General features: G+C 49.0%; 1 protein-coding gene across 6 annotated transcripts in view; it reads left to right on the forward strand.

Annotated features, from left to right (window-relative positions):
* Positions 1-999: 999 nt before the first annotated feature.
* UNC93A (unc-93 homolog A) overlaps positions 1,000-24,435 on the forward strand; it is a 42,627-nt gene continuing 19,191 nt past the window's right edge. For 5 of the 6 annotated variants that reach the window (XM_054491434.2, XM_054491440.2, XM_054491438.2 and 2 more), the window contains exons 1-4: positions 1,000-1,117; positions 19,379-19,469; positions 22,376-22,557; positions 23,574-23,803. In XM_054491434.2, the coding sequence (XP_054347409.1) occupies positions 1,089-1,117; positions 19,379-19,469; positions 22,376-22,557; positions 23,574-23,803 (532 nt within the window). In that variant the 5' untranslated portion in view covers positions 1,000-1,088. Of the gene's footprint in view, positions 1,118-19,331; positions 19,470-22,375; positions 22,558-23,573; positions 23,804-24,435 lie in introns of all 6 variants that reach the window. The other variant, XM_063666833.1, reaches the window with a different exon arrangement.

The following is a 24,435-nucleotide window of genomic DNA, read 5'->3' on the forward strand; positions in this document are numbered from 1 at the left end:
CACCTAATCATTTTGCATCTCTCTTTTTTCATATCTAAGACAGGGATAATGATGGCACATACCTGTTAGTGGCTGTTGTGAAGTTCTGTGTTAAGTTCTTAAGACAGAGCTTGTCACAAGTCAGCCAGGCGTCATAATCACCGATGCCATCTCTTAATAAACTGGCCCTAACTATGAGCAGAGGGTGCAATGCTGAGGGCTGTGGGGTGCCCAGAGGTGAACAAGATGAGTGCTGTTGTCAGGGAGCTTTCAGTGGGATGAGGGAGCAGGGCCCCATCACGAAGGACATGGTGGGTCGGGGGAAGGGGAGCCTTCTGGTGTGGAGGACATGGACAGATCTTTGGAAGAGAAAGGGTTGTGGGTTGAGTTGCGTCCCCAGGAAAGGTATGTTGAAGCCCTAACCTGGTGCCTGCGAACGAGCCCTCACTTGCAGAACTGATCAAGTTGAACTGGGGTCACCTAGAGCAGGGTGAGCCTCGAGTCCCACATGACCAATGTCCTCATGGGAGGAGAGGGGAGCACGGGGAGAGGTGACCACGTGAGGACGAAGGCAGACTTTGGGGTGACACATCTACAAACGAGGGTTTCCCTGAACACCAGAGCTAAGAGCAAGGCATGGGCGCCTTCCCGTTGTGGAGCCTGTGGAGGGAGGCCAGCCCGGCTGACACCGTGGGTGCAGACTCCTGGCCTCCAGGCTGGGAGACAAGAAGTTCCTGTTGTGGTGACCTCAGGAAACTAACACAAAGGGGCATTTGAATTCAGTTGTCCAGGAAGATACAGGTGTTGCAGGGATGGGCTGCCACGTGGGCGGAGGCCTGGATGGGAAGGATTGTGCCAGGCATGGGTTCCCACAGTGTGTTCCCCTGGCTGGCAGCATCGCAGCACCTGGGAGTCATTAGGCAGCCAGGGAGGGAATTGCAATTCTGGGCGGGGCTCAGCTGTGCTGATTTTAGCACGTTCTGCAGGTGCTTCTGCTGAGGGCCAGAGTTAAGACAGCTTAAGACAGAGAACCTTGTCAGGAGGACTGAAGGAAAGGAGCCGGGCTGCAGTCCTCTGCCTGCCTTTCTGTGCCATCATCTCCAGGATAAATGAAAGGGCCATTCAGGAAGCAGCACAGGTGAGACGTGGGATGGGCTCCATGGCTGCCTGTGTGTCCTGCCTTCTGTCTGTAAACTTCTGGTTCAAGGAGGTGGCGTGGCCTCTCAGGGCAGTTGTACTTTTGGTTTACAGGCTCGTCAGCCCCCCACTTATCTGTCATAAGCGGGACACACATATGGGAGGAAAAATTTCCTTTTCTTTCTACCCATCCTAGGTTCTCTGGCTGAGGTCCTATAAATTAGAATGGCAAAAGACAGGTTGACAAAATGGAAACAAACAAGGTTATTAACACGCTCATCATGCACACATGGGAGCGCTCAGCCATGAGTCACTCCAAGGGCTTATTAGACTTGGGCTGATAGAGCTTCTAAACAAAATAACGACACATTTTAGAGGAGTGACAAGACAAAGGAAAAGACCTTTGAGCTTCTAGGGCAGCAAACTGCAGCCAGCTAAACACATGGGAAATGATTGGAGGATAAGGGCTAGTTCCTAGTAGTCAAGTTTGCTGAGTAGGTTCCTCCAGTGCTGTCTCCAGGCTGATAAGTCCTAGACTTGCCTCAGTGATTGGCTTCTGTCCTTCCTGGTAGAGACGGGAGTGGGGACACCTTCACTAAATTATGTCCTGCTTTTAGGCAAAGTGGGGCAGGAGAGAGAGCTTTACTTATATCTACATTTTTAAAATTGTCTTCAGCTCAAAATAATCCTTATGCCAAAGTGGTGTCTTTGGGGGTGGCTGACTCTGCTGCTCTTTACTTACCTTGAACTCCCACCATCGTGGCTGCATCAGAACCCCACAGGGCATCGAGAATGTTCTATGCAAATGGAGAGGCCAGGAGCAGTGGCAGACGTGCAGGTGGCACAAATCTCTGCCCTCAGGCCCGCTCCCGGTCCCAGTGACGTTTAGAACGCATGTTCAAAGATAAGATGATGAAGAATTTCCAGGTGGTGACAGCTGAGCGTTAGGCCTAGCAAGGGGCCTGTTGACGAAGAGTCAAACTCTGTAAAATATTTGAAGAGATTTATTCTGAGCTGAGTATGGGTGACCATGGCCTGTGACACAACCCTCATGAGGTCCTGAGAACATGTGCCCAAGGTGGTGGGGTGCAGCTTGGATTTGTACATCTTAGGGAGACATGAGACTTCAATCAAAGACATTTAAGAAATACATTGGTTTGGTCCAGTAAGGTGGGACAACTTGAAGTGCTGGTGGGAGGTTTGGGGGACCTATTGCTATTAATAGCTTATAGGTAGATTTAAAAATGTTCTGGTTGACAATCAGTTGAGTTTATCTAAAGACCTGGAGCAAATAGAAATTGAGATAAGAGGTTGTGGAGACCAAAGTTCTTATTTACAGAGGAAGCCTTTAGGTAGCAGGCTTCAGAGGGAACAGATCACAGATGTTTCTTATCAGAGGTAAGGTCTGTGCTGATGTTAGTGCTGTAGGATATAATGAGGTCTGTCCGGCCCCCACTTCCCGTCGTGGCCTGAACCAGACTCTCAGGTTAAATTTTAAGAGTGCCCTGGCAGAGGAGGAGGTTCATTCAGATGGTTGGGGGGCCATAGAATTGTATTTTTGGTTTACAGGCTCACCTGCCTGTGGGCCCCTTTGTGACTGCCCAGGTGAGCCCCTAACGTGAACGTGCTCCTCTTACTGCCTCCTCCTAACCCAGACGACATCAATCACTTACTCTCTTTCTGCTCTTTGCTCTGGTCCCAGGGAAGCAGGTCCTTTCACTCCTTTCCTTCCTGGGCTTGTGCATGCTGGGTCAGGCCCCACCTCACCGTGACTGCTCATCTTTTCGGGCACCAGAGCAATAAGGAAGCAGGACTCAGGCCCCCGACTCCTAACTCCAGGTGAAGCCCACCCTGAGCTCAGGAGCAGAGCTGCCTCCATCGGGTGTGGAGAGACAGAGCCTCCTCCCCAGGCCTGCCTCCTCATTGGCCCACGGGAGCTGCTGTGGCTTTGACCCTGTACCTGGCTCTGTCAACTGGAATAGTCAGTGGGCAGCCAGCACACCTTTGGGTGCCATATGTGGTGAGATCCTATCCTGACTTGACATTTTAAAAAGTTGTCAATAAAAAGAGCCAAACTCTGTAAAATATTGGAGAGATTTATTCCGAGCCAAACGTGAGTGACCATGGCCTGTGACACAGGCCTCAGGAGACCCAGAGAACATGTGGCCCAGGTGGTCAGGGCACAGCTAGGTTTTATACATTCTATGGGGCATAAGGCATCAATCAATACATTTAAGCTGTACATTAGTTCAGGCTGGAAAGGTGGCACAACTGGAAGCAGGGGCTTCCAGATCACAGGCGGATTCACAGATTTTCTGATTGGCAGTTGGTTGAAAAGTTCATCTAAAGACCTGGAACCAATAGAAAGGAAATGTCTGGGTTAGGATAAGGGGTTGTGGAGACCAAGGTCCTTACTATGCTGACGCAACCTCCAGGTAGCAGGCTTAGAGAGAATGGATGGTAAATGTTTCTTATCAGACTTAAAAGGTGCCAGAAACTTAGTGGACTCTCCTGGATCAGGAAAAACACCTGGAAAGGGAATGGGATTCTCTACAGAATATAGACTTCCCCACAAGAGACAGCTTTGCAGGGACATTTCAAGATAAGGCCAAGAAACATATTTGGGGTTAAAATATTTGGATTTTCTTCCTTATCTGTCTTGTGAAGTTATGCCAGAGTAAGGTTGGAAAGAGCCGAGTTACACAGGGTTAGTAAGACCCCTCCAATGAGGCTTTGTGGTTTGTAGGGTGACCTCCTCAGGCCCCTTAGGTAGGAATTTGGGCAGGAGAAGAAAAAGGTCAGAGTTTAGTCCTCAAGGCACAGACTTATGTTCTTGACCCTCCTTCCATCTGGTGGTACATTCAGGCTAGTGGAAAAATCCTACGTATTCCACGGTGGGTCCGTCCTCCCTCCTCCTGCCTAAAGGGTTCTAGATGTGTGTAGTGATACAGCGGGGATGGTTATTTCTTCAGGAAGCTTCATCCTGTTCTTCTTGTTTATCGTCCTCCTCCTGCCCAAATTTCTGCTTCCCACACTGGAGTCCTTTTGTGTTTCATTCATACATTAACCCAAGGCCTGGATCCAGAAGGCTGATTCCTGTTAGTGCCTGCAGAGTTGATGTTTTCTCTCGGACACTCTTAGATGACCGGCGGCTGTCTAGATGAGGGTTCAAATCCAGACTCCATCACTCACCTGCTATGTGACATGGGCACCTTCTTTAGTCTTGTTGAGCTTTGTTTTCTCATCCTTAAAAACAATACCAACAACAACAACAAAACTATCATGCAAAACTTCCATGCCCTGCACAGAGACTAGTGAGAATGAAGTAATAATACAGAGTCAGCCCCCATTCCCTATGCAGTCGACTTCTGCAAGGTCCAAGCTCACAGTGCAAATTGCTCCTGCAAAGCTACTTTGATTAGGCTCATTCCTTGACCGTCTTCTAGACAAATATGTCTCAGACAGGGAGAAAAAATACTTCATACATCAGCTGGTGCTACCAGACATGGCACTGTGTCCCAGAGTGTGGTTCTAAGATGGACTGAGTTCTGTTTTACTAATGGCAGCAACACCACGTGGAAGTGTTGAGGGGGCCTCCTTCCATAGGAGCTGACCATGGCATCTGTGTGCTCAGGTGTCCGGGCAGTTGCACGCAGGAGACTTGGGCTGGTGTGTCACTCTTCTCGCTTCACACCGAGCTGCCTGGTTGCCTGTGAAACTCGGCAGGGTCTTTGGGTTCCTGTTGGACCGGTTCAGCCTGTCGTTCTGCCACCTTCTCCTCTGGCAGGATGGCTGCTGGCCCACAGAGCACCAATCCCAACAGCGAGGCAGGTGGCTTCCTCAGTGGTGTTTGGCACCGTGGCTTTCTGTCTGTTGGAATACAGGTCAGTCCTCTTCACATCCTTCCATTTCCCTAATGATTCCCAAGGTTGTCCTGAGAATGCAAATCAGTTTCCAGGAGCTGGCATTCTCCACATTTGGGCTTTCATGATACCTGGTCGTCAGCTCACCCACCCCCAAAGGCAGTCAGCGGGGGGATCTTCCAGGAACTCTTGGTCACGAGAGCGGTAACTTCCTGATGTGCCTGCACAAACGCAGTGCGTGTGTTCATTGGCAGCATCCTCACACCCGTGCAGCATCAACAGGCCCAGCTCTGTGAGAGGCACATGTCCCAGCAGGCTGGGTGGACCAGCAGGTTCTGCCCAGTCAGACTTCCCCGCCACACCAAGCACAGACAGGATGCTGGGTCCACACCCTGCTTTCATCTGTGTCTAGCTCTGATGCGACCTTGTGCTCCTCATGGGTTGTATGCTCTTGAGTATCCAAGAAGTGAGTCTTTTGATTGGACCTGAGCTAATCTCTCTCAGATTGGTGAAAGTGCAATAAGAATGGATGCTGTGTATTGCTGTTAATTCTGGTTATCCTGCAGTGGCACAGAACACTGGGCTCCTTCCTCCTGCCTAGCTGTGATTTTGTGTCCATCACACTTCTCTCCCTACCCCTCCCCTCTCTCTACCATTTCCAGCCTCTAGTATCCTCCATTCTACTTTTTAACTCTATGAGATCATTTTTTTCTTTTTCTTTTTTTTTTTTTTAGCTCACACATATGAGTGAGAACGTGTGGTGTTGAACTTTCTGTTCCCGACTTACATCACTTAATATCTTGTCCCCAGTTCCATTCATGTGGCCACAATGACAGGTTTTCATTCCTTTTTATGGCTGAATAGTATTCCGTTGTGTATATATACTGCATTCTTCATCCATTCATCTGGTGGTGGACACCTCTGTTGGTTCCATATCTTGGCTATTGTGACAGTATTGGGATGAATGTGGGGATGCAGATGTCTCTTTGATATACTGACTTCCTTCCCTCTGGATGAACACCAAGGAGTGGGTTAGCTGGTGCATATCATGATTCTATTTGTGGTTTTTTTGAGGAATCTCCATACTGCTCTTCATAGTAGCTGTAGTAGTTTACATTCCTACCAATAGTTTTATGAATTTCTATACCTCGTACAATAGTATTATTCTTCCCGCTTTACGGGCAAGGGATGTGAGACCCAGGCAGTTTAGGTGACCTGCTCAAGGACACACGCTGTGCACAATAGCTGAGCCTCCTCCTGCCACATCCAGGAGACTTCAGAGTCCTCAGGATCCCAGTTGTGCTGTGCTCTTCCTTCTGCTGTGGGATCCAAGACATGGTTTATTCCAGGACTCTTCCATGTTTGGGAAATTTTCACAGGACACTACTGCTGTTGTTTGTCTTCCCTTTCTCAAGTCTACGCAAAAAAAAATGTATTTATGGGTAGCATTCTTTAGAATTTAGGAAGCCCCGGGAGGCACGGCCATCCCTGTCATCACACCTGGTTTCTGCTTTGACCTTTGGTACCAATAAACATGAGCAGCTGCCGTCCTGTGCTCAGTCCCCGGGGTGTACCTGCAGCCCACACTGGCTGTCTTTGCTGTTCTGTGCCCAGGTGAGATGCGCTGCAGGCAGCAGGGAGCCACACAGACAACGCCCACCCTCCTGGGACTTGGCAAGCCCAAGGCCATGCACAGGCCACCGCAGACTCCCCTGATGTGGGCTCAGCAGGGGAGCCAGTGGGCCGGGGGCACGTTACGGCCAGTCAGGTGCATTTGTCTCCAGGAGGATCACCCTCTGTGAAGGTAGCAGCTTGCATCTTGTTGACTGGTCACCAGTGACATGGAGTCGGGCCAAGGAGCCATCTTCACCCTGAAAACTGCACCTGTGCCTGGCTTCTGCTCTGTGCCTACAAAGCTGGGCTTTGGGCTGGCCCCTCTGCCTTCTGGCCTGTGACCTGCCTTGGCGACCTACCCTTGGCCGGTGGAGCCTTCCAGCTGGCCTCTGACCATGGGGCTCTCCAGGCCCTGAGTCACTGCTGGCCTGACCAATTCAGGTGTCCTGGCTTTTGCTGCAGGGCTTCTGTCCTGGGTCTCCTGATTGTCCAGCTCTGGGCTCCCCCTCCACAAATGAGTGGCCCCTCCTGCAAAAGCTCTGGTCGGGGCAAATCCAAGGGCAGAAGAGGCAGATTGCAGGTCAGGCAGAGAGTGGACGGGCAGCTGCTGGGTCACTGTCTCCACCGCTCTTTGGCTATCTCTGTCTCTCTCTGTCTCTGACTTTCTCTCTGTCTCCCTCTATCTCTCTATCTCTGTCTCTTTCTCTTTCTGTCTCTCTTTGTTTCTGTGTCTCTGGCTATCTGTCTCTGTCTCTATAACTCTCTCTGTCTCTCTGGCTATCTCTGTCTCTCTGCCTCTTTGTATCTTTCTGTCTCTCTCTGTCTCTGTGTCTCTGTCTCCCTATCTCTATGTCTCTGTTCTTCTCCCTCTGTCTCTGTCTCTGTCCCTCTCTGTCTCCTTCTGTCTGTCTCTTGGGCCCAGCTGGCAGCTGACTTTCCTGTCCTCCCAGGCCCCGGCAGAGCCACCAGGCGGGCTCCTGTCCTGTGCTGTCCTGGACCTCTCACCCTTGTTGCTGCTCTGGGTCAGAGCGCTTTCTTCTTGAAGCATCCTCTACCCACCCCAGAGACTTGAAAACCGGATTTGAAATGCCAAATAGTTTTAAAATTAGAGCTACAGAATGTCTTCCTGAGAGCCCAGACTTCCTGGAGGGTCGTGTCAGGCACAGACAGGGCTACCACAAAGGAAAAAGGGACACATTAGATTACATGAACCTCAGTCACTTGTTTTCACTGACATATACCTGAGTGAGGGCGGGAAGCAAGCCCAGGGTTGGGGAAGGTTTGACAACATGGTGTCTAGAATTTATGCCAATTGCAAGTCAGTAGCCGAAGAGGACAATGCAACAGAGAAGCAGCCAAAGGCCAACTCGGGTGTCCCCAGGGCCCGTGTGGCCAGCGTGCGTGAGACTGGTTCATCAGTTACCATCAGAGCCACACAGTGGGTGCATGAGGCTGCAGCACCACACCCCCATGGCCAAAATGGCGCTGCTAGGATCGTGAGGGCCCACGGTCCGCCCTCACCTGACAATCAGGAAGAATTTAGACTTTGTCAGTCTCAAAGAAGAAAATGATTATAAAATCCTTACAGTGTTCTAGGGTTATCTGACAAGCAAGAACACCAGTAACTTAGTTCATTAGATGCCTTCCAGCAATAGCATGCTACTTAGACAAGTTCCCCTGAAACTCAGGGCTGCAAGGGTCTTTAGATTGATTATCTGCAAGTGCAGCCATCTGCTTCCTGCTGTGACACTTCATTCTTCTGCCCTGGCTGCACTGCACACAGACGCTGGGGAGACCTCGCCTTCTCAGGGTGGCCCTGTGTGGAAGCCAGGACTCACCCAGCTCTGTTCCCACGGGGTGGGAGTTTTTAATTTAAACAGAATTACAGAATCATCTACACGATGTTACCCTGAGAGTTGTAATCTCCAGGAAAAGTTGTCATCCATGTGATTAGCACAGCTTGCTGTGTGTTCTGTTTTGATTTGGGTTTTGATTTTTAATTAACTTTGGTGAAAATCTTTTAATAAAAATCTTTGCTTTGAATTTTGAAAAGGTAGACAGCAACCTGCAACACACAGGCAGATTATCAATTAAAGGAAGTTAAAAATAGTCCTTTTCCTGCAGAGTGGTACAAATTCACTAGTTAAGACATACTTATTAGATATGTTAAAAAGAATGTGTTTCAATGGAAATCTATAGCACATACTTTTAGGCTGTTCATTGTCTTTGAACTGTTTTACAATTCTTTGCGAATTGCAGGTAACTGATGGAGATATATATAGAGAGAGATAGATAGAGAGAAAGAGAGAGAGACATTCTGTCCTGTCTAGTAGTGATTTTTACTGGCTTCTTCCCCCTGTAAAAAACCAGCTTTCTCTCCATTTGCAATTCATTTCAAATTCCTTTACTCCATATAAATGTTTTCACTTTTCCTTTGCACAGGTTCTAACATCTCCTAGTTCCCTCCTATCGTATGTGTAAAATAAAATCTTTAACACTTCTGCATTTTAATATCTTGGTGCAAGTCATGATTTTACCTTTTTCTGAAAATTATCTTTCAGATAGTATATAGATATAAAGTAAAGAACATGCTGTACTGTTTGGATTTTTAACCCGTTGCTTATATTTTGTTCCATGTGAGTGAGAATGGGCTTCCGGGAATCAGAAAACATATTCTTTCCTTGTTTCAGTCGAGTATAACCATAGATGAAGTGTGTAATACTCATGGAATTTTCCACAGAAAAATGTGTGTATATTTTGCATCAAACAGAGCACAGCAACAGAAAAATCAAAGGACAAAGCTTTTAGTTTGCACATAGTAGAGGATAAAAAAGATGCCAGACCCTTATCCTTGGAGAATAAAAAAAGTTGGCATGCATAAAAGAGAGTAGGACTGCCTGACATATGACACTCAGTTGAATTTAGTTTGAATTTCAGTGGAGTCCTGCTGGGAAAATAAGACTACATGAAATACCTAGAAAACATTACCAGGCAATCCATAATTCACTGTGAGATTGTGTAATAAATGATGTTCTTAAGGAAGTCCATAAGCACAAAAAGATGCTTGCTTTGGGAGGATTCCAGTGCCTTTACTTCCTCTTTAGTTCCTGTCACTGGCCTTTTATTGATGCATATTAGTTTGAGATTTCAAAACCCAATCTCATGTTTCAAGGTACAGTTGTAACTGTACATTAGATACTCAAAAGCCGAGGATGAGGTCTCAGGATCAGCAAAGCTGGCCACCTGCCTTGAGAGCGGCTCCTACCCCCTGCAGGCTCCCTGTGAGCTCAGATGGTGCCTTCAAATCCTTTGTAGAGGCTGGGAGAGGGGAAGGAGGAGCACATTCGTTAACGAGGGGGAAAATGCTGTGTGCTTTCAAGGGAAAATGCTAAATTCATTACAATAGCATATGAATTACTTGCTGTTAAGGAATAGGCACACTTCGTCTAAATAGAACCCTGTCTTTCAAAGCCTTCACTTCTATATCCTTGAGGTTTCTCTTCAAAGAGGGCTGAGCACATTCACCCAGGCACTAGGAGACCTTGTGCATTTTTTGTCCTGCTGTTTCCATGGATAATTTAAAAAGAATTATGAATATCTCAGTCCTTAGAAAGTCAGACAGAGAGCCCCCACGCCGCTCAGTCTAGGTCACCTGGAGTGGCTCCCTTTGTGGGTCCCTTTGCTGGCTGGAACCTGGCCAGAGCTCGCGGGGGACAGCACTCTGTCTTATCATAAGTTCCTCAAATGATTGTTGTATAGACCAATGCATAACCTGCTGACACTGGAATGAAACTAGGGAAAAAATTGTATGCTTCACTGTTAAGGAAATACAGCAGTATTTAATTAGGTAACTGGTTGTATCAAGGTTGATACTGAAAATGCCCATCAGCACGCAGGCCCTTAACTTGAACTTACTGTGTCAGTAAGAAAAAGGAGTACAAATTTAACTCTATCACAGCACTTAGAATCATCTTCAACAGGAAACCCAAGCCATACTTCTTTCCCTTAGCAAAACAAACAAGCAAATCAACCTATTTTTCAGAGGTTCCTTCTGAAGTTGAAATTATCATGATTGCCCAGAAGGATGTCCCACCAAGAGGAGCCTCGGGAGGTAATTCCACCAAAAGGAGCCCCAGGAGGTCATCCCACTGACAGGAGTCCCAGGAGGCCATCCCACTGAGAGGAGTCTCAGTAGGTCATCCCACTGAGAGGAGCCCCAGAAGATTATCCCACTGAAAGGAGACCCAGAGGGACATCCCACCAAGAGAAGCCTAAGGAGGTCATGCCACCAAGAGAAGCCTAAGGAGGTCATCCCACTGAGGGGAGCCCCAGGAGGAGGATGTCCACCAAGGGGAGACTCAGGCCAATCATTAGCAATTCCTCTTACTCCCAAGTTGCCTGTTTCTTCTGAGACCAGAAGGTCACACATGCCCTCCCTGGCCAGGAGCGAGAATGGATTGGAGTTGAGGACAAGATGAGTTGAGCTGAATACTTCTTGTAGATAAAAGGCAGCCAGGAGGCCTAGCAATAGAGCAGGATTCTAACACTCACTCCCTGGCCTGCAGGGCCCCTTGGAAAGGTGAGTTTTACATGCATGTGGGGAGGAGAGTGTGTGTGCAGGAGCCAGCAATTCCACAAAACTCCCATAAAATGTGTATCTTTTTACAACGTAGCCTGTGTGTGGTGAGGGGAGATTCAGGCTCCATGACTAAGCTCTGGGTGGATCAGGGGCTGTCAAAAAGGTGAGAGGGGCTTTTGGCCTCATGGAGTGGGGATTCTTCATTTGCTAGGTGCTGATGTCCACAAGTCAAGCCAAGCAGTGGGCTTTTCAGAAGCTGGTCCAGCCTGGCCAGCCAGCAGCAGTGCCCACATCTGCAGGTGGAGCTTGGCCTGTGTAGCTGACTCTCAGGCTCACCCCTTGACTTTCCTTTCAGAGGAGGTAAGGATTCTGGTTTCTCAATTAAAGAAAGGGAATAAACAACTCCAAGTCATGGTGACATGTAAATGACGACCTCTACTTATTTCCTGGGAAAGTGGACTGAGACTTTATAGTCTTTCCTTAAGATTCATAAGGAAAAACGTGTGTGTTGTGAGAGATAAAAACCAAACAGACCAGCAGACTAATTTTTATTGTACCAGGGAGAGCCGCTATGCTAGAATCAGTCTTTGCAGGGTGGCTTATCGTAGACTTTCCTGGGACGGTAGACAAGTTTCAGACAGGATGATGTAGAGCTGGGGGATGCCTCAGTCCATCAGCTGACCAGGAAACATTTTCAATGGGTCTGTATCATTCCAGGGGGTCTAGAGTTTCTACTCTCAGCTAGTCATCCATGAGAGAGAGTGGAAGCCTGCAGGGTGTGGGTCTGGCCTTGTCACAGGTAAAGAAGAGGTCATCACACACCTGATGGGGTCAAGAGAAAGTGTGCATAGGGGGCCCCACCAAGGTCTGTGGGGGAGGGGGACTTTTTGTGCTGATTCTTTCCTGGAACAGAAAAAGGTGGGGGGAGATTTGAGAAAATAAGAAGTTGGAGGGATTTTATGACTATTATTGTTTTCTTGGAGCATGGGTTCAGGTTCACTTGAAAACGTTGACAAGTTCATTGTCAATAAAAAACAACAGATTTTGTAGCAAACATTCAAGAAATGGTGGGTTGATTACAGACTTTCTTGTGTCCCAAATATCAGGTGAAATGTGGATTCTATATGTTGATGAAAAAAGCTAAACTTTGTAAAGTATTAGAAGAGATTTATTTTGAGCCAAATGTGAAGACCATGACCCAGGACACAGATCCTGAGAACATGTGCCCAAGGTGGTCGGGCTACTGCTTGGTTTCATATGTTTTAGGGAGACAGAAGACATCAGTCAATGCATGTAATGTGTGCATTGGTTCAGTCCTGAAAGGCAAGATGACTTGAAGCAGGGGCTTCCAGGTCAGAGGTGAATTCAAAGATTTTCTGATTGGTAATCGGTTGAAAAAGTTATTATCTAAAGATCTGGAATCCATAGAAAGGAGTGTCTAGGTTCAGATAAGGGGTTGTGAAGACCAAGGTTCTTATTATGTAGATGAAGTCTCATAGGTGGTACCCTTAGAGACAACAGATGGCAAATGTTTCCTCTTCAGACATTTAAAAAATGCTACACTCTGAGCTAATCACTTTGGGGTCCACAAAAGACCTGGAAAAAGAAGAGAATTCTTTACAAAATGTAAATTTTCCCTGCAAGACACAGCTTTGCAGGGCTATTTCAAAATGTGTCAAAGAAATTTATTTTTGGGTAAAATATTTCGATTTCTTTCAAAGCCTGCTATCTGTCATGTGATGCTATAATAGAGTGAGGTTGGAATGTGGTGTCTTATTTCTACAAAGAGTCTGTTTTGTCACGCTTAAGATCTCTGTTTTCATGTGAAGTCTGGCCAGTTGTTCCTGAATTCCAAAGCGAGGAGGGTATAATGAGGCACATTGGACCTTGCCTTCCCATCATGGCCTGAACTAGATTGTTAGGATTCTATGGAATCCCCTTGGCTGAAAAGAGGGGTCCATTCAGTCAGTTGGGGGTCTTACAATTTCATTTTGGTTTACAGTTATCTGAAAGTGGGAAGGGTAAGGTGGCAGGGAAAGAGGTGAGTGCAGGTACATCTGTAAAAATGATTTCTGCACTTGTCCTACCTCTAAAACATGCTCACTCCCTCACTCCCCCGCATTGCCTGCCAGCTAGAATGAGTTGTGGAACATGCCAAGTTTGAGATACACACACACACCTTAATTTTCATTCTTTCACAGTTGGTCTGATGAATAAGAGGTAACAGAGACCCTTCATCATGTTCGGAGAGAAATTATAACTACTCAATGGTTAAAAGAGTATAGTCACAAGAAAGAACATCCAAAAACCAGCATCAATAACAACTTACGATGTTAAAAAGACAGTAATTTGTAGATACTTCAAAGATAAATTGAGTCTTCCTGGTATGTGGGCATTTCAGTAAACGCTTTCATAGCATCAGGATCTCACAGCACATTAAATCCCTTCTGGGAAGGTTCACACTCAGGGTCAGGCTTTCCCTTATTTTGGCAGAGCCTGTACGTTCTACTAAAACTCTACTAAAATCCAACAAATACTTGCTGAATGCAAACGAAGTGCAAAACCCAGGGCAAAATGCTCTCTGGCTTCTGCTCACTTCTGGGTCTGGGGCAGCCCCACAGAACAAGTCTTGTTCCATCTTCAAAACACTACGGATGGGGGAGATTTTACCAGAACCCCATGGGCACGGGAGCACTTACAGACCCTCTACTGCATCATGGAATCTTTCTTCTATGTATTTTTTTTTTAAACTTTGTGTGATATTTTTCTTCATAGACCACAATGATAACAGTTGTGTGAGCTTCTAGAGACTGTCTGGCCAAGTGCGTGACATGCAGTTGGTGTTAACTAATAGCTGATGAGCAGATAAGTCAAGACGCTCAGCTCCTAAAAAATAAGAGACACAGTGTGAAGGCAGTGGGGAAAAGTGGTTTGGAAACAAATTCCGAACATCCGGGCCGGGGAGGGGTGGGGGACAGAGGAGAGGAGGACTAGAAAGCGAAGGCCAGGCATGCCCATCCTCTCCACTAAGCCCTTTTCATTAGGTTTATCCACACAGAGCTCATGTCGCCCACTTGAGTAGATACTGATCATGGCTTTTGGGCCACTGGATATACACAGCTCAATATCATTCATTAACTGAACACACTGGGTAAGAAAAACACAGGATATTGGGGATTCCTTGGAAAAACAGAGTTTTGCCTGTAGTGACCACACACAGCCCATTTCCGAGAAGGGCCCTGGTCCCGTGTCCGGGGGTGGAGACCCACAGTCTGGGACTCTGAGGGCGGTTGCCACAGGTGGGTGTGTTGACAAATCATGGCTGCTTGAGAACATTGGGAGATCTTGCTACAGAGGTCCGTGGGTCCTTACCTTGGGAACGCTGGACAGCGCACACAGCCCACCAACCCCAGACCCCTGGTGGTATCACGCTGTAAGCACAGAACTCTTACTCGCCTTGTAGTCCTCTCCATAATCCTCTCCAGTTCTCAAAACACATCATCAGCTTGATTTTCTCCTCGGCTGAGCCAGTGTGAGCCCCCCATTTCTTCCCACACTGTCTGGGCCTTTGGGCCCTGCCAGGTGGCACTACTGCAGAGGAGCAGGACTGAGTGGGACACATAGGTGTGTGGTTACCTGCCCGAGAAAGGGTGGCTGCCCATCTGGGACACTATGCCCAGGCACACTCCCTGCCACGCAGGCTGGCCCTGAGCCATGGCATTTAGGCCAAGGGGAGGGGCCCTGGCTGGCATTTGCCACACGTCTCCCCGTGTCTAAAGTGCAGAATTCGGGAAATACTTCTGAAGGCAGGATTGCCATGTAGCCAGCTGTCCACCAGGGTTCATCCCAGGGCCCAACCCCACTATGTGCTTCTTTACATCTCATCATAAACCGATCAGGACAAAAGGAGTTGCCAGCCAGGAGGGGAAGTGAGCTGGGGCCTAAATGATTGGTGACGAGCCAGGACTCACACTGCAGTGCCCACATGTGCCTCGATGGCGGCCTGACTCGCCCGTGGGGCTGGCGGGAATGAGAGTTGGCTTCCGTCGCAAGCACAGGGCTGGAGTGGTGGAAGCGGCTTCCCTGCAGCTGCCGCTGTCTCGGGTGACCGCATCTGGTACCTGAGCTCGCGTTCAGTTTCTTTATAACCCACTGGGGCGGGGGTTCTGGAGGGCGGCCCTGGGAAGCAGCTCAACCACGAGAATGGGCAGCCTGGAGGGTAGGTGGGGGCTTAGCTTACCTTGCAGAGTTCTTTCTACAACAATTACTTTATAAAAGTATAGTTTTCTTTAAAAATTGTATTCTTCTTAAATTAGATATTCTTCTTTAAAATATAGAAGTAGTATATAGGTGCATGAAATAAAGAGTAAACATGCCCCTTTCCTCCCACCAGTTCTATGTGCAGTGAAGAGTTAGATTTCTTTCTCTCTCTCTCTCCATATGTGTATATATACATACACCACAATGAACCCATAATACATTTTGAATATATGCATGTCTATATATACATGTCTCTATTTATATTCACATATGTCTATAGCTTTCCAGCAAATCCTTTCCAAAGACAGTGGAGAAGTTTCCAGCAGGAGCAGCTGCTGAGAGACCCACACTGCACATACAGGCCTTGCCGCCCGCTGAGCGAGAAGAAGCGGCACAGTGGCTTCTCAAGGGACCACTGAAAAGTGGCGGTCATTGCACCGTAGCCGGAAACAAACGGGGAAAATGTCTCAGTCTCACCTGCTGACACTCACTGAGATTTTAGAAGCCACGTGCTGCGACAGCCGCTGGAGCGAAGGGGCTGCAAATAGGTCATGTCACCCAGGATGGCATTATCTCGCTTGAGGACAAAGTTCAAATTGTATGGATGTTTGTGGTTGTGAGAGCAAAGGCACAAAATTATCTTTGGAGGTTTTTGGGCATAATTTACCATCACTGTATCTTTGTCTGTATAGACAAAAATAATTGATAGAAAAAATACCTAGAAAATTCAAGCATCAGCCGGGTGCTGTTGCTCAAGTCTTTAATCCCAGCACTTTGGGAGGCCGAGGCGGGCCGATTGCCTGAGCACCAGCCCGGGCAACACGGCGAAACCCCATCTCTACTGAAATACAAAAAATTAGCTGGGAGTGGTGGCGGGCACCTGTAATCCCAGCTACTCGGGAGGCTGAGGCAGGAGAATTGCTTGAACCCGGGAGGCGGATGTTGCAGTGAGCCAAGATGGCACCACTGCACTCCAGCCTGGGCGACAGAGGAAGACTCTGTCTAAAAAAAAAAAAAAAAAAAATCCAGCATCATCAGCACTTTCCGCCCCTCATCCAGGCGTAGAAGACATATACGTAGTTGGCTCTCGGCTGTACAATCATAGCCCGGCTTCCTAGGCTATCCAATCACAGCTGTATTTGGCTCTCAGCTGTCCAATCATAGCCGTACTTGGCCCTCAGCTGTCCAATCACAGCCCGGCTTCCTCTACTGCCCACTGCACTCAGCTGGATCTTTTCCACCCAAATTGCCACTTGCTCCAGTTTGCGGGGCTCATAGAAACGGCTGCTGAGTTGCAGACCTAGTGATGCTTGGGTCCAGCCGAGCTGCTCTCTCCAAAGCCGGGCACTGCTCTGCCACCCGTGTGGAGATGGGGTGTGGACGGCGTATGTACCTGCCCATACTCCCTATCGTCCCATCTGCTCTAGTTTTGGGATCGCACTTCTTCTCTCCATGGGAATTTCAGTTCTCTATTTTGCTTAGTTGTTCACTGTTTGGTTCCTCCACTAGAACTAGGCTTCTGTGAGAATGGAGACCCCCGGCCCTTTTATCAGTGTGGTACCCCAGTACCTTAGGAGGGATGCCTGGCCCAGGGTAGACGCTCAATAAATAGTGTGGACGACTGTAGAAGTGGGTGCTGTATCCCAGGCTGCAGAGGGCTCATGGGAAAGGGAAAAGCACCTATGAACTTGGAAAATAAAAAGGGTGTGTGTGTGTGCATGCGTGTGTGTATGTGCACCGTGCACATGAGTGTGTTCTGAACCAGGACCTACATGATCTGCCTGACTCAGAGAGGGACAAGCCAGATTCTCTGCACTCGGGCTCACCTAGCGTTGCTGCCCTGACAGGGAGAGTGGAAGACGGTGATCAATCACAGTGCTGCTGCTCTCTTTCACTCTGGTGCAAAATGAGGGTAACTTAGCCCTATCAGATGCTGTTGTTCAGGGGCCCTGCAGGCCCTTGATGGTCTTGGCTGGGTGGTCAGGCCACTCACATGTCCCAGGTGGAGACGTGGGCTCCACATGTCCAGGTGGAATCCCAGGACATCACCAGAAGCTTCAACCACGCGGTGGAGGCTGGGAGGATTCACAAATGGTATTAGGATGGGAGTACTTCCAGCCAGGCTTGCCACACGATGGGTCTCTGCCCTCTTTGATAAATAATGGAAATTAGCTAAGGGTCTTGGCTGAGGGCCTGACACAGCCAACTTGCCCCAAAGCTTTTTCTCTGATTGGCTCTCTGGGTTCCCCTTGGCCGAGGAGGAAGCCGGAGCCCCGAATGTCCCGCTCAGCTCAGGAGGTGGCCTGTCTAGCCAGGGGAAGGTGGAGTGGTCAGCCCCTGCCAAGATTTTAGATGCTTTGGAACATTTGCTATGAGAAAATACTCTCTCAAGCCATGGTTGTGTTAACACAAATTGTTCTTCCTTAAACACACACACACACAGCATGAGTACATTTATTTCCAAAGTGTGAAATTCCCTAAAGTAGCCAAGAACTCGTTCTACTCCCTATAGATACCTTCTTCATCTTTATGTGGATAAAAAGGTGTAAGCTACATTTGAATTTATTTGGTGTTGCTTTTATTAACAAAGATTTCAGATGTAAATGTCAAGAAAATTGATATTAATTTGCTTACATGAGTACGTTCCTTGTAAAAGCAAACCATTGATTAGACTTCCCTTAAATTAATCTTTAGCTTCTTGGCAGGAAGTTTGGTGATTTACAAGGTGATTCTACAGCGCGAAGTACCCAAGGAGCCTGCGGTGAACCCAGTGGTAGCAAAAACAGTGCCATCTAGTGGCTGGTGAGGTCTCGGTTTTCCGGAACATGCGTGCTCTGAGCTTTGTATCACCCAGGGCATGTGTCATTTTAACGTCCAATGAGTGACCTGCAGATTCGAGCAGATCCACAGAATCACTTCATTTCTCAAGCTGATAGAGCCCAGATGTTAATTTTAAGGATTGAAGTGGCTATTGACACCTTTTAAATCCTTTACACGTACATGTCTTTGGCCTTTGGGAGGTCAGCCCTGGGCCAGGTCATGGCTCCAGTACACACACAGAGCTCATAACCCCAAGACCAGCTCTGAGAGCCAAACCAGCTCTGGGTTTCTAGAGATTGCATTCTCTTCCCTCAGGCAACTCCATGTCTGCAGGAATGTGTAGGCTGCGGGAAGACAGCCTCGGGTCGGGTAAGATAAGAGCATCCCTTTGCTTAACTTTTCTGAAGCTGTTTCCTGTCTTATAATGGGGCTAAGATTTCTAATGATCATTAGCATAGCACTGTTGTTGGTAACATGAAAAAATGCATGAAATACTTTGCATATTGTAAAGTACTATACTCATGTAAGTTGTTTTTTCTTTTAGTAATTGCTGTACAGTGTTGTGAAACTGTACAGTCTTTGCAATACTAAGACTTTGGCCCCAGGATCTTATAATCATGTTAGCACTTTTTCAGAAGTTGAACTATGTATCTTGAAGTTGACATTTATGCTTTGTTCTTTAAGACTGAAGTCCACATTCTGCACCACTGACAATTTCTGACAGTTTCTCTTACTGTGGAAGGTTCTATTCTATATACATATAAAAAGTGAAACATATCACTTTACCATCTGGACCATGTCTATTAGAATTTAATGGGAAAAAAGTGCAATTACCTAGAAGCTGGTAAGAGTCATGATCTTTTGCCCCATACAAAGTGGACATTGTGGATCGCAGAGAAGGTGAATGAGTAACAGCGCTCCTGTATGCTTCACGGGGTCAGTGATAACCAAGTTCATTAACAAGTGACAGGCTTAGTGACTAACACACCTCTAACATTTCACCTCTAGCTCAGATGAAAGAGAGAATGGGACTTCTTGGTACTGACTGTTTTTCCCGTGCCTCAATTGGTTTCTTTTAGGGAGTTACAAATTTACGTGTCCACTGATGATTGATCTTTTCATCCAGCACAATGGACAGAAGTCTAAGGAACGTCCTTGTGGTTTCCTTTGGGTTCCTGCTTCTCTTTACAGCCTATGGAGGTCTGCAGAGCCTGCAGGTATGTGTGTCCGGTCGTCAAATTACCTGAACTTCTTGGCCTCCAAGAATCCCTGTGGTCACAGACAATAATGAATTGGAAATTTGAAAAATCTAATTCACCTGGTGTTTCTTTTTCACTCCGCACCAAATCCTCTAAAACAAACAGTGGTTCTCAGATGCAGTCCTACAGTGAGCAGTTCCCACTCACGTCTCAACAGGTTTGCACAACAGCGAGGTGCGCGCTGCTCTTGGACAAGGACAGCAGGAGTCTTGGGATCGTGATTTGTTGAGACATTCTTTGCCTTTGGGTGGTTAAAAGGAGACACAGGAAAAGTCATTGTGAATTCTATGATTGATTGGATGCCCTTGGCTTTGTGGTTAGGGGCAGCCATGTGAATTTATCAAATGTCACTAGACCTTACAGATTCCAAGCCTACTCTAAGCTAAACTGTGAACTTTGACAACATGGTCTCTCTATACTTCGAACTCTTTATGGCATGCTCTCCTCCATAGGTCCGTGAGCCCACGAAAAAGCCAAACGGCATTCTCTGAAAGGCTGCAGCATTCATCCTGTGCACCTAGAGATAGAACTGACACATTTTCCCAAGCTGGTTACATTTCAAGTCTGATCTTTACCTGGATTCCAGTCTGAATTCCACAGAACTCCAAGGGCTGGTCAGGAAGTAGGGCTAATGTTACTCCCCCGGGTTATTCATTGCCACAGTGTTGTACCTGTGGCCTGGGGTGGTCACATAAAACATTTCAGAGCTTCTGATGACAAATTAGTGTGGTCTTACATGGTTTGTCAATGAAGAATAAGAATTGGGCACCTACGGTGTGCATAGTATGGAACCAGAAAAGCACACCCAGGAACTCAGAATCTGAGGTTTCTCCTCTCACTGTTGTTGTACAAACACTTGGGACTCCTGGGTTGCCAAAGAAGCTGGAATTCAGTCCTGAATTCTCAAGTAATGTTTCCTTTTGCTGAACTCCTGTCTGGTTCTATTTCTGATCAGGGTTGCAGAGGATAAAATGGCAGCCAACAGTGACTCTCAAAGTCAAGTGGAAGGGAACACAGTCTCTTTTCTTGCCGCAATGGTTCATTACTTTTGGAGTCCTTGCTTTGCCCAGAACTTTGTGTTGTTGTCACAGAATGCTGGTGTGAGTGAAATGCCTGTTGGGTTGAGGTGAGTGCATGTTGAATGTGGTTGGTGTGCACTTTCTGGAAGGAGGGAGTCTCAAGGATGTGGACTGGTCAGTAGCCCTTTCTCTTTAGAAAGCTCACCTGCCTGCAGAAGGAGACCCTGCTGTCTTCCTAGCACAGCAGCTCCCCTGGGGTCAGCATTCCTAGGAACCAGTTCTGGTGGATCTGCTGTGGCTCAGCCACTGTCTGAAAATTGGCCTCTGGACTTGGAAGCCAGAGGAAGGGGGCTGGAGGGGCCTGGGAGCTGCCAGGGGTCCCTCCTCTCAGGCTGTGACGGCAGGACCCAAGGCTGTGGGCAAATGTGGGCAGACTGCCCTTTGCCTCTGCGGCCCCAGTTAGGGGGTGCCTCGTTGGGGAATCACTCATGGTGGCATCTGGATGAGCTCCACAGCTGTGAGCAGCTGCCTGGGGAGTAGATTGCCCCACGCCCCGCCAGCACTTCCCACTCCTCCTGGGCTGGTGGAAGTGGGAGCTGCTGTCTCATGATGTCAGCCCTTCCTTCTCGAAAGACTGGAGATGCAGGGGAGCCAGACCTCCCTGTCTGCAGGGTCCCAGGTCTGTGGAAGGGTCCCCCCCCCAACTCCAGCTCCACCCTGGTTCCCGGCCCCACCCGGGGCTATTGTCGGCAGCTGACCTTGAGCATGTGGACGTGCTTTAACCCTCTAACTGGGACAGCTGTCTCTGCTAGTCAGGACTGGCGTGAGCAACACAGAGTGTTCAGATAGAAGTGACTCAGGAATGGCTTTGCCCCAGCATGCCGAGGGGCCAAGCCCACCTCTCTCCATGAACCCCAAGGCTTCTATGGGGTTGGCTTTGCTCTCAGGCCCCAACAAAGCACAAGCATCCCCAGGCTCCCTCCTCAGAGCTCAGCAGACCCAGTGAGAAGATAGGGCCTCATTCCAGAGAGTTCTCCTGAGTCCTTGCCCTGGTCTGGACTAGGTCCCCTCATCCAAGGACCAAGGACGCTCTTTTGTGGCACCTCCCCTGTAGACGCCACCTCCTTTCACCCTTTTTGCTGCAGGCATCCAAGTTCTCATTCAGCTCTCAACTGGGAGGTCACCTCCTTTTCCCCACCCTGCCCTGGAGCCGAGGTCTGGCTGGGGCACCCAGCACCCTCGTGGCGGCGTGTGCCTGCCCGGGTCGTCTCCACCAGTGGTGGCGGCCTGCAGGTTCCAGGACACGAGGGCCACATCCCTGGTCCATTCTCGAACCTTAGACAGTGACGGGTACTCAGAGGCGGGTGATGGATATTTGGTGAAGGAAGAAATCATTCATGCGCACTCACCTGCTTCATATCCTTGGGGCCTCCCCATGGGCTGAAGGACCCCTTACATTCCCTGGGAGCATGCAAGCCCCTCACAGATGAGTTCTGGCAGAGTCTCCAGCCCCATCCTGCCACACTGTCCCATTCTCAGCTGAGATTCAGGCAGGCGTCCACAGAGGCGTGAGCGGCTCTCACAGCCATCCAGCCCCAGCACAAGCACTCACAGGGGTGCTGGGCCTTCACTCCCTGATGTGTAGACACACTAACTGCTTTATTCCGAATTCACCCGCACTTTCCTCCCACCAGCTTCAGAGGAGGCTCCCAGGGCAGCAAGCCTGTGGCTGGCAGTTCGTGGGAGCTGTGGCGGCCTCCAGCCTGGGGGACACTGAGGACCTGCTGGTGCCTCATCCCACTGTGTCCATCCTGTGATTTGACAGGGCTGGCTTTGTTCCCACAGAGCAGCCTGTACAGTGAGGAGGGCCTGGGTGTAACAGCGCTCAGCACCCTCTACGGAGGCATGCTCCTGTCCTCCATGTTCCTCCCACCGCTCCTCATCGAGAGGCTGGGCTGCAAGGGGACCATCATCCTCTCCATGTGTGGCTACGTGGCCTTCTCCGTGGGCAACTTCTTCGCCAGCTGGTACGCAGCCCCCACCCCCTGCCCACCCCACCCTGGCTGTTCCCCACACTAGGGACATTCACTCTGCACATGACTTGCATTTGCGCCTGATTACTGTTCACTGCAGGCATTTCAAAATGAGCTCTGCTGCCCCTGCACCCCCACCTCGCTTTGGTGACAGACGGTGCTGGGCTTCCTTCCTGTTTTCCACCAAGGCTCCTCTGTGCCCCCCACTGCTTCCGTCTCCTCCTCCCGATCCCCGATGCTGGCCTCTCCCTGGGATCCGTCCTGGTCCTCAGCTCCCCTGGCTGGGCGAGGGTTGCAGTAACACAGGGGACTCTAACTCCAATGCAGAGGGTGAGTCTCGTGGGCACCTAGGCAGATGTCACCAATGGACCAAAAGCTGCACCTCGCCCACCATTAGGAGGTGGGTGTGGCCAGGGCAGGTCACAGGGATGGGAGGCCACCCTGCTCCCTGGTGAGATGGACCACAGAGACTGAGCTCTGAGGGCTTCGGGCTGCATCCCAGGCCCTGGGAACATGGAGCATCTCTTCCAGGAGTTGCTTCCAGGAGATGCTTCCAGCCATGGAGCATCTCTTCCAGGGACGCTGGTTGTGCCAGGACATGCTGCTGATGATGGCTGCATGTCCTTCTTCCGGTAGCTGCAGAGTCTCACATAGCAGGCCAACGCCGAGGCCCGAGCCGGTCACTAGGTCTTTTTAACCGGGGCTGTCCCTCGGCCTTCCTCATGCTCCTCATCTCGTTGTTTGTGGTCGCATCCAATACAAGGACCCTCACTGGCCTTCAATTTCACTTTTGCAAATCAGTCTAAGCTGGGAAATGCACTGATTTTGCTCATTTTTCTGAGTCTAATGGTGAATTCATCCATCCAACCAGCAACACTCATCACCATGCTTGCAATGGGCCAGGCGGTGTTTCCTTCTCCCAGATTGACTAAAGAACTGCAGGGACATGGGTGCAATGGGCTTGTGTCTCCTGTTACAGGCGGTGCTATGGGTCTGCCTTTTCCCCACAGGTACACTTTGATCCCCACCTCCATACTGCTGGGGCTCGGGGCTGCCCCGCTGTGGTCTGCGCAGTGCACATACCTCACGATCATGGGAAACACACATGCAGAGAAGGCGGGAAAGCACGGCAAAGACATGGTGAACCAGTATTTCGGCATCTTCTTCCTCATATTCCAGTCATCCGGTGTATGGGGCAACTTGATCTCATCGCTGGTATTTGGCCAGACTCCCAGCCAAGGTAAAATGAAAAGGGCAAGCAACTGTCTCCAAGTGGAGCAGGGGTTTCAGTGATGGGGGAGAGGGTTCCTGATTTCAGTTGCACACCTGCCTTGATTCTGTAACTTGAGCAGGTGAGTCAGGCCCCACAGGTGAGAGTCTCAACCTGCCTGTGCTTCAGAGTCGCCTGTTACCTGCTCTCTTCTGGACAGTCGGGTGGGACTGAAGAAGATCTGTGTCTTCCACAGGTGCCTCCGCAGGGGCAGGGGAGCCCTTGGGAGAGGGCGCCATGGGAAACTAAGGGCCACACCAGTAGAATTTGGGTTCATGGAGTCACAACTGCACAACTGTCCTTTTTAGACTAAGGATGGGGTTGCCTGATTTCTTTTCCCTGTGACTTGATACAACGACCAGATTTTCAAATGTTTCATGACAGGCCCCTCATCCTATGACGGACGTGGACATTGGATGGGCTGATGCCCTGGCTCCTCTGTCTCTACCCGACCTTGCCCTGGTATAAATATAAAGTGCATATCTCATTTGTGCCCATGCCCTTAGTGCCCATGTTGAGGCTTTAAGCACAGGGCAGAGGACATACATCTCTTTCATGCTTACAGGAAACCTTTCCCAACGGGGTAAAAACCAATCCAGCCC

The sequence above is a fragment of the Pongo pygmaeus genome, chromosome 5 (assembly GCF_028885625.2).
Source record: "Pongo pygmaeus isolate AG05252 chromosome 5, NHGRI_mPonPyg2-v2.0_pri, whole genome shotgun sequence".
NCBI classification, from domain to species: domain Eukaryota; kingdom Metazoa; phylum Chordata; class Mammalia; order Primates; family Hominidae; genus Pongo; species Pongo pygmaeus.